Genomic DNA, 17,311 nt, shown 5'->3' with positions numbered 1-17,311 from the left:
AGGGAGGAGACGCGGTTAAGGGAGTAATCCAACCACTCCGGGTAAAAAGGGCAGATTAGATGTTTCATATTCAGCTGTAACTGTACTGTGCCGTGACACCAGCTATGCGCAAGGCACTGAATAGACATCATGTGTGCATACCCACGGCAATGCACAGTCCCTGGTCTTTTGAAGAAATAAATCGCTTCAGATTGCATTTGGAGGAGGTAGTGAGGATGGACAATGTCTCATAATATCGTTGTATTTCTCTGTAGCATCTTTGGAACCGATTTCCTGAGTAATATGTAGCTCACGACGTGCATGGAGGACCTGTTTTTTCTTCGCATTCACTCCTTTTTTCGGTTTTGTTTTCTTTATTCATTGTGCCTTATGAAGAGAATTAACCCATCCGTCCTTTCAATCCTTTTCAAAAGCAGTAGGAAAAAAACAGAAGGAGATGAGAGCAGCAAATCCCTTTTTTATTCCTCTTGTAGCGCTCAATAAGTGAACAATGTGTCGCCTATCAGTCACCGAGGGGATCAAGTCTACAGGACTGTCCCACGCGCTCAATGCGCTGTGCAGAGCATCACTCAGACACAGAGAGTGAAGAGGACTGGAGCAGCAGCAGCAACAGCAGCATCCCTCCCGGGACCCTCTTGGTTACCATCAGACAATTTGATCTGAAGACAAAGGCTATTTTTTCCCCCACCATTTTCAAAAATATTTTCCCCTCTTTGGACCAGTTTCATTGGAATGTGGAGTGGTAAGTGGACATTGCGGGTACCTGTTGGAAAAGCTGTTTTTAGCTTTATTATTGCTATCCTCGTTATTATTCTTATCATATGTGCGTTTAAAAGCATGCATCATTTGATTAATGTCCCAAGTGAATAGCAAGTGTGGCAGATAGGTATGTCGGAACCTCAACATATGAAGCACTGATAGCTTTCTCCCACGTAAACTGAAACCCTGGTACCCACTACAGAATATATGAATATTTTAATGTTATTAATGCAACCATCACCGACTCTGCGATCAATCTTGTGATTCGAGGAGGATCTGTCCGGCTTTGAATTTAAGAGTCTCTCATTCTTTCTTTCTTTCTTTCTTTTTTGACGCCATTGAGTAAAATAAATATTTCGATGGTAATTGAGGAAGGTTTATTTTCGTGCAAAAATGTAACTATTCTTCTCATTTTGCTTATCGAGATACCATGCGCATATTCGCGCTGCTCCTCGGGGTTAAAGCCGCCTGCATCCTGCTGGTATCCTCACTCTCTGGCACGGGGGCGGTGAACAATAGCGGCCGGTGGTGGTAAGTTGAGTTAATACGTGATGTATTCATTCCATTACATGGGCCTCACATGCTCACTTTAATGTATTGGGTTGATGTGAGCAACTGTGAACCTTTTGTAATCTCGAGTAGTTACAGTTATATTGACTGTGGAATGCACTGATCACTGTTTATTATGAAGTCATCGGAGCGATGCGATCTCCCGAAAGGTCCGGAATTTACAACACTACGTTCACAGTTTGGAATAACTGGAAATATTAACCCCTCGTTTTTACAAAACTACCACAACACAATGGTCAACCTGAAATGCTGCCACATTTATCATGTCTGTCGACGGAGGTCAAATTAGAAGATGTATTGATAAGTGCGATAAATGAAAGATAGTGCTAGCCTTATTATGTCATTTCCATTTTTAAAAATTTTAATTTAGTGTGCATTACTTTTATAAGGTGAGCAGGTGATAAGGCGAGATAACTGATGGGTTTTACAACACGATTAAGCGACATTTTAATGACTTCACGTACATTAGTTTTATATAGCAATTTCTCCAGCCATTCGTCAAACTAGGGTGTCAGTTATTATCACAAACAGAGGGAACACTATTTGTAATTTTTTGCATGTTGAAAAGGTGGCTCAAACGATGTCTATTTGCGCTCTCTCTCTCTCGCGCGCGCGCGCGTTCTCTCTCTCACTCTCTCTCTCTCGCTCTCTCTCTCCATGTCATTTTGACAGTGTGGCTTGAACACGAGACAAAATTTTTCAGTCCAATGTGGGATAAATTAAATGTGGATTTATAACATGGCTGAAAGCAATTCCATTCCAGGTCGTATTCGGGGGTCGTATTTTCGAAATGTGCTGAACATTCCAGTGTAGGTTAAACTGTAACTTACATGTGCTTATACTTGCCAACATCTACAGAGATTTGTTATTAACGAATTGGCTAATGACGATCGTGTTTATTAGTGTAGATAGGACATACCTCACATCAAACACTATAGAAGAAACGTTTGTCAGCCGCGCAAATAAATACAAGAAAATGAGAGACTGTTTAACATCATTTTAGATCTTACTTCGAAAAATGTTTTCGAAGAAATTAAAAAATACATGTTTTGCATTGGTTATGTTGATACACCGCGGTACTTGGGTACTTAAATCATGCTTTTTATAATCTGGTGTTTTATCGTGCACAGTTTTTCAAACGCATGTATAACGCGATCGATCATTACATAATTTCACTAAAACTCCTTGGCTAGTTATGTTAATGGTCCTGTTCCCTAAATGTATATTTCTAAGCAAGATATGACACCACGTTAGTAAATGATTTAGAGGATTCTACAAATATTTGCAATTAAACCACTGACGGTCAAAAATAACATCTGACGATCTTTGTATCGTACGACGCTGACCAAATGTAAATATCTTATCAATATGATTATTTTAGATGGTGAAATTTCCAGAGCTCATTAAAGTTATAGCTTCAAATCACTTGGTTTCCGTAAATATACAGTTATGACAAAGTAATCGGAGGTCAAAGTTAAGAAGCGGGAATATATTTATTTGATTTTGTGGTCACTAATATGAAGCACTTGCCAATCTGAATTTGGCACTATGATTATTATTGTACTCTGTCTCATATGGACATTCCCATTAAGTAATTATTTTGTTTACTAGAGGTTTACTACTCTTGCACACAGTGATCATGCCACAGTTCTCAAAGCACTTTTGCAATTTACTCTGAACAGTCTAACAAGAAATTATGAATAATATTATTTAGGATCATTTCATACGTGTTAAAAAAATGTTACATAAACTTTTGTTAAAATTGCTCATTGTATGAACTTTTGGTGAGGTCTTTGAAGTGTTTTGGAATGATCAGTGAAAAGTCTTCATAACTGAATCACCACGTCTTTGCTTTGACAGGGGCATTGTGAATGTGGCATCGTCTGCCAATCTCCTGACCAATTCCAAGAACGTGCAGTTGGTTCTGGATCCAAGTTTGGCGCTGCTCAGTCGTCGCCAGAGGAGACTGATCCGACAGAACCCGGGAATTCTGCATGCCATTGCAGCAGGCCTGCATACTGCAATAAAAGAGTGCAAGTGGCAGTTCCGCAACAGGCGCTGGAATTGCCCGACCACCCACAGTCCCACAGTCTTTGGAAAAATCGTCAACAGAGGTGAGCTTATCTTGTCGCTTACTGAGCACTCATGATATAATGGAATTTCTCTAGCCAACCTGTTGAGCTTTTTGGAACTTCTATAAGCTGAAAAGAAAAAAAAGTGCTGATATACAGCATTTTTTTCCAGTGAGAAAGTGGATGACTGTCAGGGAAGCTTTGCCTGGCTGTTTATCCACTTATAACAGGCTCAGTGGGGATCCCTGAAGAGAATTGCTCGCGTTGTCTTGACAGGTTGCCGAGAGACGGCATTTGTGTTTGCCATCACAAGTGCGGGCGTTACCCATGCAGTAGCTCGGTCTTGTTCTGAGGGGGCCATCGAATCGTGCACCTGTGACTACCGTCGTCGTGGTCCTGGAGGCCCAGACTGGCACTGGGGAGGCTGCAGTGACAATGTGGACTTTGGCAGGATGTTTGGACGGGAGTTCGTGGACTCCAGCGAGAGAGGCAGGGATTTACGGTACCTCATCAACCTGCACAATAACGAGGCTGGAAGAATGGTAAGGAAGAGGACCACTGAAACACAGTTCATGTTCAGATAAATTAGATATTTTCATTGGAAGCAAACATTCCTGCACGGGAATATTGTTGGGAATGTTGGCATGAAATTTCTTTTTTCTTGGAAAAACCCTGTGTCCTACTCCCTTTCAGACAGTTTCTTCAGAGATGCGCCAGGAATGCAAATGCCATGGAATGTCGGGATCCTGCACTGTCCGCACGTGCTGGATGAGACTGCCCAGCTTCAGGGCGGTAGGAGATTTTCTGAAAGATCGGTTTGACGGAGCTTCCCGTGTCGTTTACGCCAACAAGGGCAGCAACCGGGCCTCACACAGGGCCGATCCCCGTCACCTGGAACCTGAAAACCCAGCACATAAACCCCCATCGGCTAGAGACCTGGTCTACTTTGAGAAGTCACCCAACTTCTGTTCCTACAATGGCAAAACCGGTACTCATGGCACTTCGGGGCGAACCTGCAACAGTTCATCGCCGGGACTGGATGGGTGTGAACTGCTGTGTTGTGGGAGGGGCTATAAAACCCAGACTGAAAAGGTGACAGAGAGATGTCACTGCACCTTCCACTGGTGCTGCCATGTCAGCTGCCTCAACTGCACCAGCACACAGACATTACACCAGTGCCTTTGATCAGAGTGGACAAGGAAATCAGTATTGTAATATGGTGCTATAGGATGTGAAGGGTTTATCAAAACAACAACAAAAAAGCTGATAAACCTATTTTGATGTCAGTACAGTATAGGGGTATCTGACGGTTACTTTACAGATGAAGATTAAATATGGAAATAGGAGCTAAAGTTCTGGGAAAATGTGAGGGTTTGAACAGGGTGAAAGACATAGACACAGGGGGTAGTTTTGACTAGAAATGGTGGATTTGTTACTCCATAATGACTTCCAAGTTTGGTTGGACAGGGCAAAAAATTCAATCCCTTATTCTGATGAAGGTACCTTTGTTGCTGTGCATCTTCAAAATCAGTTCCCCACAGTATGTACAAAACATATGTATTTCAGTCAAATAGCGCAGTTACTTTCTTCCACATGTCAGGCATATGTAAATGGGTTTACACAGTTCTATCAAACCCAATGGGCCGATACGGGATAAGAACCACTATGCACTCTATTCCAGGAAAGAGAGAGAGTGGCAGACAACCCAGTAGTACTTGATGATTTAAGCTCAGAACCTTTTTCCCTTTGCTTACTTTCCTACATACCACTAATCTCCAAGTTCCACTACCCTCTCTCCTCCTCCCTTGGTCTCAGATCCATCGGGGAAGGAGGAAACTGGGGAGAAGGAACTGGACACAATGTCTGACAGATGTTTCTGTGGCTGGAGAACCACAAGCATGTTCTCTCATAAACCGGTGAAAAACTCTTACTTTAGGGTGGTAATTTAAAATATCAGTGTTTTGTTTTCTTTAGCTACAGTTCTACTCTTCTCACATAAAACTGTGTGAAGCACATCTCACGGGATGTGCTGTCCTTTTCCAATTACTACGTTGAGGATTTTTGGATCCGTCTCAACTGTCTTACGATTTCCCATCCAGACTTACCATGCTGCCAATCTATTCTCAGAATTTTCTTCCCAACGTTACCAGAATTTACCATGATGTGGTTTACCATACCAAGGTACTGATAGAAAATTATTGGGTGTATATCTGAAACAAAAAAATGAGAAGAGAGGGAGAGCACGGAGTAGTCTGAATGTAGTATTCCTACAATGAATCCAGCAAACATATCATGATGCAATGATGTAGTTGTTGAGAATAGAATTTGAAAATTGAAATAATATCTGCAGTGTAGAAGGAACATACGGTAGTGTATTGTATCTCTCAAGACAAATGTAATCACAACCAATATTTTCTGATGCCTCAAAATTATAAGTGCAGTGTTCCCCACAAGAACTCTCATAGAACAGCACATGTCAGTTTTAAAGGAAGAGTTAGAACATGTGTCCTGAAGGTGAGCGATGGGATTTGTATAAGATAATCTTTTACTTTTTACTACCTAACTACTCTAGTTTTCAGTGGAAACAAAGTGTGGGACACCATACAGAAAGAGTATTAAAAAATAATAATAATAATAAAAAACAACCACTGCAATAAGAACTGTGTTGTATATCAGCTGAATGAACCAAAATGCTGTAAATAATATACAAAGATAATTATATATTTATGGTGATGTGACATGCAATTTATGGAAATGACCATCGAGTCCATTGGTGGAGGAAAATGTTAAGGGTTTTTTTCTTGGAAAAAAAAAAAGTTCACATTGTCATTCATTTGTGTGTTAATTTATGAGATGTCACAAGAGTATGAAGTGGACTTCATGAAGCAGTCAAAGTGAAACATTTGTTAGTGTCATGGCTGCCTTGTATGTTTGTTTCCTGTTCGAAATCCCGTGTTGTACATGCACTGAAAATGATCTACTTTTTTTGTTTTTTGTTTTTTTTGTAAATAGAAAATATTTATGACCGTGGTTGACTACATTGGTGGGGAAAACAGTGAAAACAGTGAAAATGAAGTATTTTAGCAGTTTAGAATAAAGGCTATTGTTATTTCTTACAGTGTAATAGAACAGTAAAAGTTTATATTTTCAGTTATGCTCTCTGTTGATTTCATCTGTCATGACGCTTTTGCGCCTTATGTACTCACACTTTTATTCAATCATCCAGTTTCCTCAGACTTCGAAGATCCTTGGCAAACTCATACATCATTTTCACTCCACTCTCCATCCCTCACTCATATTTTACCACTAGCACCTCTGACATGGCAAGAAATTCCTTGACATGTATCCACAAAGTGAACATACGGTGTTTCCTGGTTCTTGCAAAACCAAGCCCGACACCACTAAATGTCCAAAAGCAGCCCACTCTGCCCTGCACTCAAGGATCTCAGCTCCAGGGGAACCACAGAGGGATCCTGGGTAAAGACATACAGAGGATCAGTTCTGTGTGCTTTTACAACATGAGCGGCTTTGCTACATTTATTCTGTGTTGGAAAAAAATAAAGAAATAGTAAAAAGAAATAATGACAGCCTGTCCCCCCCCCCTCCTCCCCCCGCCCCCTGGCAGGCACACTCAACCACAAGAGTCTGGAAGCCTAGATACTTCTCTCTCCAGTCTGCTGCAGTATAGCGGCTGGCTACCAAGGGTCAGCCAGACAAAAGCACCACTTGGCCACACCAAGAGAATAGCCAGCACATCCGCACCCACACTGCAACACAGAGCAGAGCATCGAGATGGTGAGGAAGAGAGAGAAAGAGAGACAGGGAGATAGATCAGACAAGAACCATGACGACACAAAAGAGGAGAAGAGATGGAAGGACACAATGAAAAATGAATGAGTGTTGTGTATTTGACGATGGTAGGCATGAAGGGATGTGTAAAATAGAGAGATTGTGATGCTAGAAAGATTATGGGAATGGGAACTGAATATACCCACTGTGGTTAAAAGAAGAATGAATGGAAAAATGAGATAAGAAATATTTAGAATCATAAGTCTAATTATAGATACGTTCTCTGCCCTCTACAATAACTATTTACAGCTTTTAAATTGAAATGTGGGTATTTTTACAATGACAGTTAATTTATTTGTTTTAACAATTACAGTTGCATTTTTTTTACAAGTTAAATTCTTCCATTATGAATAATTATAGGTTTATTTCAAAGCCACCCTTTTCATCTGAGGTTTCGGAAAAAAGCTGATTAGTTTTGGAAAATAAAAGGGGTCCTTCCAAACAATTGATAACTCTTCTGTGTCAGAATCCTACATTTTGAGAGATTTCAGTCTGTTTAGTTAGAAATGTTCTCTTTAAAATGATGTGTCTTGCTCATGGCCGTCGACTGTTAGAGAATCTTCGTTCCTCTTCCTTTTTCATCCAAGTGACCTCTATGACATAATCCATCACTCCATTCTTATTAAGGCCCTAAGAAATCGTGTGGGCGTAACTGCTGTAGCTCCCGAGTGATTCAAGCCCCAGAAAGGCATTTTCCACTGACTGTGAGTGACTTAAGTATCATCAGCAGCAAACCTTGTGGCGTCCCTCAATACTCAGTCACGGACCTCATCCTGTTTTCAACTCAGCTCCCGTTTTTCTCAGCATCCACTTGGCCAAAGCATCTGGAGATGTGACACTCCTTTTCATTTTAATTCAGATGACACAGTACTATCTTCACAACCATTTAAGCTTTTTTTGAGGAGTGTTGGATTTTCATTAGTTGGATACCGAAAAAATCTGAACTTTTGATGTTGGGCAAGAGTGTGTGAACAAATAAAATCATATCTAACCTTGGTGTACTTATTTCAAATGTAAACTCTGTTTGTCAGTATCTGGATATTTTTTTGTCAGAAATCAGATAATTAGTTCATTAAGCGTCAGATTTAGAGAATGTTTTTGACAAATTTACATCTCCTGGGCTTTACTACTGCAACTCCTCACATATCTGTCCAAAAGTTTGGTCTACAGCAAGGTCCTTGCTCCGTACCAGTGCAAAAAGAGATGTTACATAAGGCCCAGGCTCACTCACATTGTCTGGCTACCAGTCAGTTTAAGGATGGATTTAAATTATTTTCTTTACTTTTAATGATGGACATGTTCTGGTTTAAGAGTGTGTCTATGATTTCTTAACCCCTGGCCCTTGCCAAACCAGACACTTAGGTCATTTGACCAACTGAAAACTTTTATTTATTCCATTTTCAAAGCCAAAATAGAGATTGGGCAATGTTTTCGTAGACAGAGCTCCTAGTGTCTACATTAGCCTATCACAAGTTATGTTGCTCTGGTTGCTCCAATACATCTCTCTGAGCTCTGTGAGAAGCATATTCTTTGTTTAGATTTATTTATTTATTTACATACTTCCCATACTTCCTACGACCACAACTAGTAATAATAACGATGATAATGATGACAACGATAATGATAGAGAAGATAATGTTAAATTTTGCATATTTACCAAGATAGGAATTTATTTTGCAAAGAACTATGAAGTTGTATGAAAGAGTGAGAGAGAAGAGAGAGAGAGACAGAGAGAGAGAGAGAAAGGAGGTAAGATGTGCATGTGAAAGGCAGTTTGAGGGGGAGAGAGACACTCACCAAAAGAACCAAAGAGAGAGAGAGACAGAGAGCGAGAGAGAGAGAGAGAGAGACAGAGAGCGAGAGAGAGAGAGAGAGAGTTGCATGGACAAAGAGGCAAAGTGAGGTTGAATTCCCAGGCACTGGAGGGATGAAGGAGGTGGTGGAGGGTTTCTGTCATTGTGGGAGTGCTAAGGAGTCAGTGATAATTAGCTCAATTAGTGACAAAGGCAGCGTAATAAATACTGACTTAGTGTCTGGGTCCCTGCTGTCCTCTCCCTGCACGGACTCTGATGTGGCCAAGGACTGACGGACAATTCATTAAACCGACAAAATACCCCACCGTCCAGGCGTGACGCTGCGAGTTAGCCCCCTACTGGCCTGGCCCATTGTTCTAATTGTCTGGGTTGGAGTCACTTTCTGGCCCCCACCTCCTTACCCCCTCCCTTGGTCTATCTTTTCAAAAAAAAAAAAAAAACCTAAGGAGTTAATGCCCCTACCTAACTCTGTAAGTAGGTGATCGGCAGGTTGGAAGAAAAAAATGGAAAGAGTTTCGCGAAGGGAGGGGGTGTTGGGATTAGGGTACGGGGGTTGCCTGGGAGTGCAGGGACCGGCCCTGATCGGAATGTCGGAGAGATGAGTCCAGGAGCTCGGATATGGGACAAAGCGAGAGTTAATTAGGAAAGATTGAAGGGGCTGGCGACAATGGGCCGCCACCCGAGTGGAGATGAAATTGCTTCCGCGGATTATTGGGGAGCGGGTGTGTGGGTTGAGGGGTTGTGTGCATGAGGAGGCAGGAGGGGAGGGGGAGGAGGAGGAGGAGGAGGGGTTCACGCAGGCTTGGATTGATGGCTGCCCCTCTGGTTGGGGAGCAAGGGAGCAAGAGAGGCTGACCGGCTGTTCCCACAGTCTGTTCTCCTGCAGCCACCTTTGACACACGGGCCTGCCAGGCGGTAAGCAGGGAGGAAAGCTGGGAAAGAGAGATGTGGTTAAGAGGAACACAAAAAACAAGTCTTCAATAATGATCGATTCATCATCTCCGCGATCCAAAGAAATAGCACGGTACAAGCAAGACGGAGAAAGAGGACTGGTAAAGAACGAAAGGGAGGAGGGATGCAGGATGGATGGGTAAATACTCAGAAAGAGGGTAGACAACTGCAAGACCGTCTTTGCATATCTAGGCTTTCCCTAGTGAAAGATTTACTAATTGCCTCCCCCTTTTAATTGGACGGAGGGCATCGCTGTTAATTCTTATTTAAATGCTCAGAGGAGTCTCTTAAGAACCTTCGACTTGAGAAGGAACTAAACCAACAAAATTTATGGCTAAAAGTGGTTTGAGGCTAATTGAATAACTGCACAAATTAAGCCACTTGATAATTGGCCAAGACAAAACCACACTGCCCTGGAGTGAGAGAGAGGCATTGGCTGAGCGCGGTTCTTTCAGACAAGCTTTTTTTTCCGAAGAGAGTTTCTCCTACTGTTGTTATTAGATCGAGAAAAGAGACTCTCATCACTCGACAGGATTGGGCTCGAGGGAACCGTACAGCAAACAGGTCAATTTCGGCGGGCTTCGGAGGATGATATACTGACCACGAAAAAAAAAAAAGCACAACAGCTTGGGTCATAGCTTCTTATTAAAATTCCAGTGAAATTGTGGAAGATTGTTTTCCCTTGCGAGGGCTCGGGGCCTGTGGAAGGGGTTGAAGGGGGCAGGGGCCGTCGGGGCAAAACGGGCCAAAGAGGGTATGTGGAATGTGAATACACTCCGGGTCACCACATTGAATAACATGTACCGCGGAGAGGTTGCCGAGGACTGAGCGTGGGCTTCGGGTACTTGAGTTTTGCCAGAGCGAGAGGATAGCACAGTAGTCTGTAAGGGGAGAAAGAAAATTTGTTCGGTGCTGAAACAAGTACAAACAAAGAAATAGCACTGAACGCTGACATGGTTTTCATCAAAACCGGGTGTCGTGAATCATTCGTGTTGGCAAGTGTGCAGTAATTAGGAGGTGTGTGAGTGTGGTCGTATGCGGATTTTTGGGAGTGCCCGGGCACAGCAGCTGGGAGGCAGGCTGACTCCAAAAAAGAATTGAGCCCTAAGCACTGCCTGACCCTCTCAGCAGATGGTGGCTCCAAAGAAACAGTCATCTTGCATCACAATGGCTTTGGTTTGGTAACATCTCCATCATTCTCTCATCAACAGTCTATCAATGGCCTTCTTACAGAACAACAAGACAGAATCATGGCACACATGACAGGCAATGAAATCCCTCTATGTGTTTAGACCATTATTACATGTCAAAGATGGATAAAGAACAGTATTGATTATGGCTGGACTGTTTGCACACCAATGGAGTTAAAAAAAAATTACATTTATTCTGAGTATAATTACACAGTCTTAATTTGGGACTTAGTTAATTAGTTAGTAAGTAAAAAGTAGTTGTATAACTCTGAAGCAGAATTGAGTCAGTGGAGGTGAAAAAGGATAAAAACGAAAAAAAAAAAACAAGTGACATCACAACACACTTGGCATGGTTTGCATGTGAGGAAGTGAGGAAGATGTGAGACTGTGGAAAACCAAAGACTTACAGAATTGTTAGACAGGCCCCAGACACTTTAAAAGCAGCACTTTTCTGGAGATGTGTTTGCTCTGAGTAGAAAATCAGGGTGGGAAATGTTGACAGACCACCAGACCACACTAAACACTCACGCGCCTCTGAGGATCGAAATGTGCGAGATGGAGTGTAATTTAGGTGGGAGGACTCCAAATGTGTTTGTGTGTGCATACAATAGTGTGAGAAACAGAAAAAGAGAGAGAGAGAGAGAGAGAGAGAGAGAGAGAGAGAGAAGTGTGAGAGATATCCTTGTTTCTTGCATGTGTGTGGGTAACGTGGGTGGCGGAGGTTGGGCGGGGGTGACTGTAATAATTTACACTGTGTTATCGACCCCACACACAAACAGACCACGACCTCGTGATTGACTCCACTGACATGACAGCCTGTTCCCAGTTGGGCCAATTTTCACTCAATCTTCTGCAACCATGTGACTGTCAAAACTATGTCTTCAGACACAACATCTCAGTGCACTGTTATTCTACAAGTGAATGCGTTTTGCAGTGATAGATTGAAAGACACGTTCTTTCAACATAACAGTTAAAACTGATTTTGAGATTTTAAGAGTGTGCGTGCAGCACATACTGTGTCTTTTTTACTTTGATTTCTAACATGTGAGAGTGTGTGTATCTTCTTTATGTTTTTAGATAGTACTACCCAAACCTTAGCTGATTCTATTTCACATCCATATTAATGCTGCACACTGCATATATACCTCCAAGAGCTCCAGATTAGAAAAAGGGTAATATCAGTGGTACATTGCCTAAGGGAAATCCACTGGAAAAATATCATTTAAGACAAAGGGGGAAAGTTCTGGACTTTTTGGTTTTAATTATTGGCTCTTTTTACAGCAACATTGGGCAAGTTTTCAACTCTGACACATGGGCAGAGGAATGTTTATTTGCTGCAGTTTAGGAACGTAGTGGCTCACAGGAACACTGAAGGAGCACTGACACATTCCTGTGTCACTCCATCTGAATCTCTCTCTCTCCCTCTCTTCCTCTCTCCCTCTCTCTTCCCCTCTCTCTCTCTCCCCCTCTCTCTTGCTACATGCAGTATTCCAGTATCATAAGCCTCTGTCTTGATGGTAATGTTTAGCATGTTTTTGTGCTGAAGACCACTCGTTGTTTTCCGGAAGATGACAGCCACAACTATTCAGGGGCATTATATGTGTGGGTGTGAATTTGATTGCACAGACGTTTTTTCATTATTGGACTCTTGCTCTCATCTCATGCATGATCCCTCTGCATCTGGTAGCTAAGCCTGTGAAGGAGACATTTCTTTTGGCAACTGCTTCCTAACAGCAGTGACACAGGGGACAGCCAACCGCAGGAGCCACACCATCTCTCCCTCCAGTCTGCATGCATGCTGAGATCCGCTTGCATAACGGGACATCTCTCTCCTCCCACTCCAACACATATGCACACACACATGCACGCGCGCACACATGCACACACACACACACACACATACACACACACGCACACATACACACACCACACACAAGCACGTGCGTGCATGCACACACACACACACGCGCGCGCACACACATGCATACAAACACATCCCTGATTGCCCCACTTTCTCTCAATACACCCAACTCTATAATAGTTTCCAGAGACAGATCAGTCCCTCTTTTAGACTGTGGCATTAGCCAGCAGGCAATCATTTAGCATGTGTCTTTTTTTTCTCTTTTGTACACAACATACTTACTGAAATGTAGATACCTGTTCATTGTGTAGTCTCTGATCTGTCCAACTCGTGATCCCCATATCTGACATTGCAGTTTGCATGATTCTAGAAGAGAAGTGCTATGGATGCAGAAAGTGTGCGTATAAGCTTCCATGTTACGTGATGACAAATGGACAGCAACCAGTTTGATTTTTTTTTTTTGTATTGACGGGCCCGGAGTTTAACTTTCGATAACAGGACCTCCGCTGACATCTAGCGGTGATTGTGCACCAAGCATGTAACATTTACCCAAAGTATATGTTCCCTAAGAAGGTCCTTAATGTAGAATTTACTTTTACATTTATCTAAACTATTCTGCATTTTGCGGAAACTAACAGCTTGTATAGGTTGGCCAAAGCATGGCATTATGCGATTTTGCGTTGAGGCGTTGCGAACTTCCGCCAGCAGAGCGGCATTATAAAATTGACGTAAAACAGCTTCCGGTCCTTTCTCCTGCCTCTGAAATCAAGATGGTGAGTGTGTTTCTTGGTCGAGCACATGTCCATCTTGCGTTTTAGTATCTGACGTGCTGAATATCGACTTAAATGTGATATTCTTGCATAAAATATTTAACCTCGATAGTCACTTCAATTTAATATGTAAAATTATTCAGTTTGCCATCACTGTGTAATGAGTTTAGAATGCTTACTCCCGCGAGCATTTCAGTCGAACATTAGCTAGCTAGTTGGCTAGCTCAGCAGTTCTCGTGTTATTACGAAGTTTGCTACATTGAATGAAGTTTCTGTAAAATATGTAAATCAATCGTTACATTTCTTTCTGTTTTACTGTTGCACTACGTTATAGTCTCTCACGGAGGCATTAATTTCAAATTCGATGCCCCCTTGAAATCGGAACAACCCGTGGTTAATTCCCGGCCTTAACTCTGACTTTCCCTGATATAAAATGGTGTGTCTACAACGATAATTTACGGGGAAGGGCATTGCTACACGATGTCTTGGTAGCTTAGTAGTCTCGACAAATAGAGTATTTAACTTTTGAGTAACAAAGCCACAGGAGAAGGAGCGAAGTCATCACCACTTGCGTCTGTTTTGCACGCAGTCATGCTTCGTCATATTGAGCTGGATGAGGGTTTCAGAGTGTGAACTAATAATTTTTTCATTTTACAGACCAAGAAGAGAAGGAATAACGGACGTGCTAAGAAGGGACGTGGACATGTCCAGCCCATCCGCTGCACTAACTGTGCCCGTTGTGTCCCTAAGGACAAGGCCATCAAGAAGTTTGTCATCAGAAACATTGTAGAGGCAGCTGCAGTCAGAGACATCTCAGAGGCCAGCGTTTTTGACGGTGAGTAGATGGCATCATTTCAAGACAAAGATGTTTCATCTAATCAGGAACATCCTTAATATGTGAATGAGCGTTTTTTTCGTCAGGTTTAGGTTCTGGCGGTGCGCTACGTCTCTGTTTTGCAGTGGAATAGACACTAAACAGACGAAGGCCTCCGTGAAAAGAATATTACATAGGCGGTTTAATGTGACAGTAAGTTGATGTGTGGAAAACTCCAAAACTAAAGCTTGTTGTTCTTTCAACAGCATATGTGTTGCCCAAGCTGTATGTGAAGCTGCACTACTGTGTGAGCTGTGCCATTCACAGCAAAGTAGTGAGAAACCGCTCACGTGATGCCCGAAAGGACCGCACCCCACCTCCACGGTTCAGGCCCAGTGTAAGTTGAATTTGATGCCTGTGTGCAGTTTAATGATCTGCAGGGTTTTTTTGCTTCGACTGTGATTAACACACAGTTTAGAATTATAATGTAATTATGTTAAGGAATAAACCGAACTTGCAAGATCCTGGTTCGCTGTTGTCCTCATTTATCATTGAATCTCTCCTTTCGTTTCAGGGTGCTGCCCCAAGAGCTCCACCGAAGCCCATGTGATATGGATTAATTTAACATTTTTGTGTTAAAAATAAAAAAAAAAAATAAAGAGATTTGGTGGAACAAAAAGCAGTGTGTTGTTTAATGATTGAATAGCAATTCTAATTGGAAATGACAAGGAGGGTCGAAGTTTCACAGACTGCACATTTGCTCTGTCCACATTCAAATGAACAACTTTGTCTTGGCCTCTGTAATTATCCCAAATGATGGCAGTTTGTCTGCATTCAGTCTAGAATTCTCTGCCTTACCTTGAATATTATCTCAGGTCATGCCCTGTTCAGACCAAAATAATTAGTCTTCAGCAGAATGAATGATGACATATTACAGGAAATATATTTTTATTAAAGCAGTTCCTGCTGCAGTGACTTTAGTGAGCTTTGTGATAAAGAAAAAAAAAAAAAACCTTGGATACCATAGTATGTTTTGAACTAACTAGAATTAAGCACTAAATGTGCAGTGTTTGAGATTAGAACACGAAGGCCTTAAACACTACAAAATTTAATAATTGAATAAATGTCAGAGAATGGAGCATGTGTTGACAATGCACTTAAATGCACTTTTATCTGTAATATTTAACCTGTATTGCATGTGTGGTGTATCTACAGACTGAAAGCTGATGTATTCATGGAAATGAACAGAGAATGAACTAACTTTTTTTTTTTAATTTTATCTCGTCTGCCTGCTGATGTTTTTCTGAGGATGACCTAGCATTGGCAGTGTAATGAGAGTGGAAATTTGTTTTTTTCCCCCAAAAGTTTTTCGTTTCTCTCTAAATCTGTGGACAATATTTTACAACAAATATTACTTTATTTGACATGAAAAATTACTTCAACTGAATGTTGGGTTACACTCCTCTTTAAAACAAAATCAATAAACAAGACCTCTGGAAACCAACACACCTTTTCAAAGAACATGAGGCAGTTTTATATATTTTAACAAATTTGAGGTAAAGAGTTTTTTCTTTGTCATATACATTTTTTTTTCTCACAAAATATTTAAAAACATTGAACCCAGGAGAAAGCCCAAGTATCTAATGACAGGGAGACCAACCCCTATCCCCCCCAATATCTTTTTTTTTTCATTTTCTTTCTCTCTTTCTCTGTTGCTGCTTGTTAAGGTCTTTTCACAGTTCGTTAAAAAATTAATTTAAGTTCATCACACATAAATGGGACTGAAGGAAAATCTGGGGGAGAAACAGCTGGTGGGTTGGGGTAGAGGAAATGGGCAAAATTCGCAGCTAATTTTCCACACAAGTTGTACAGGTCTTGATCCCTCGCAAACAGACAAGCATGTGTGCCACCTTTTCTCACTCATCATACATAAGGTATTTACATCAGTTTGTTTTTCAACCAATAAGTGCATTCGTATCTATCATATATATTTATCTTTCTTTAAAATATTTTCAAGTACATCATCATAATGTTTGCAGAGAAAAAGAGACTAAATTATCTGAAATTACGTAGGACGCAAAGTCATTAGTCGAAAATAAATACTGAATTTGGTCTCATTTATATTCCCCAACTCAACCATTTATAGTATACACTATAGACTTTCAAATGTATGTGAACCCAAACATACATGTTAAGAGGTTTCCAGATGCTTTTAAAATTAGCAATAGGTGTAACCAGTGGATTACACAACAAGCAAGTTTGGGAAATAGCTGACCACCTTCACAAAGGCCAAAGTTAGACGCATGCTACAAAACCCAGGTACCCTTAATCACTGTCCACTTTACAAAAGGTGATAACAAACAATCTTTAAAAACAAAAGCTCTGACATTGACAAAATTCATTCATTGGTGCTTTAGGTTTTACGTATATAACTAGAACTATATAGTTATATATAGTTATAGTTATAACTATATATATATATATATATATATATATATATATATATGTTTGTTTTTGTCTCAATTTGTGCAAGATATGTCCTCTGGTAGAACAGGCCACAATACATAGACCTTGGCAGGACGGTACAAAATGATGCAATATTTTGTCACTCTTTTCCCTTGGATCAAGCAGCAATTTCATCGTTATTGGGGATCAAGCGTA

At 41.2% G+C, this 17,311-nt stretch overlaps 2 protein-coding genes across 2 annotated transcripts; both read left to right on the top strand.

Moving 5' to 3' along the window:
• The first annotated feature begins 732 nt into the window (after positions 1-732).
• On the top strand, positions 733-4,586 carry wnt1 (wingless-type MMTV integration site family, member 1). The gene is made up of 5 exons (XM_030768734.1): positions 733-742; positions 1,185-1,290; positions 3,190-3,443; positions 3,678-3,943; positions 4,095-4,586. The coding sequence occupies exons 1-5, from the start codon at positions 733-735 to the stop codon at positions 4,584-4,586; spliced, it is 1,128 nt and encodes a 375-aa protein (XP_030624594.1).
• A 9,225-nt stretch (positions 4,587-13,811) lies between these two features.
• Positions 13,812-15,329, top strand: rps26 (ribosomal protein S26). Its single transcript, XM_030768410.1, has 4 exons — positions 13,812-13,839; positions 14,494-14,671; positions 14,917-15,047; positions 15,225-15,329. Exons 1-4 carry the CDS (start codon positions 13,837-13,839, stop codon positions 15,258-15,260), a joined length of 348 nt encoding a protein of 115 aa, XP_030624270.1. The 5' UTR covers positions 13,812-13,836; the 3' UTR covers positions 15,261-15,329.
• The last annotated feature ends 1,982 nt before the right edge of the window (positions 15,330-17,311 follow it).

This window comes from Chanos chanos, chromosome 3 (genome assembly GCF_902362185.1).
Source record: "Chanos chanos chromosome 3, fChaCha1.1, whole genome shotgun sequence".
Taxonomy (NCBI): Eukaryota; Metazoa; Chordata; class Actinopteri; order Gonorynchiformes; family Chanidae; genus Chanos; species Chanos chanos.
This window is presented reverse-complemented; position numbering and strand designations above follow the sequence as displayed.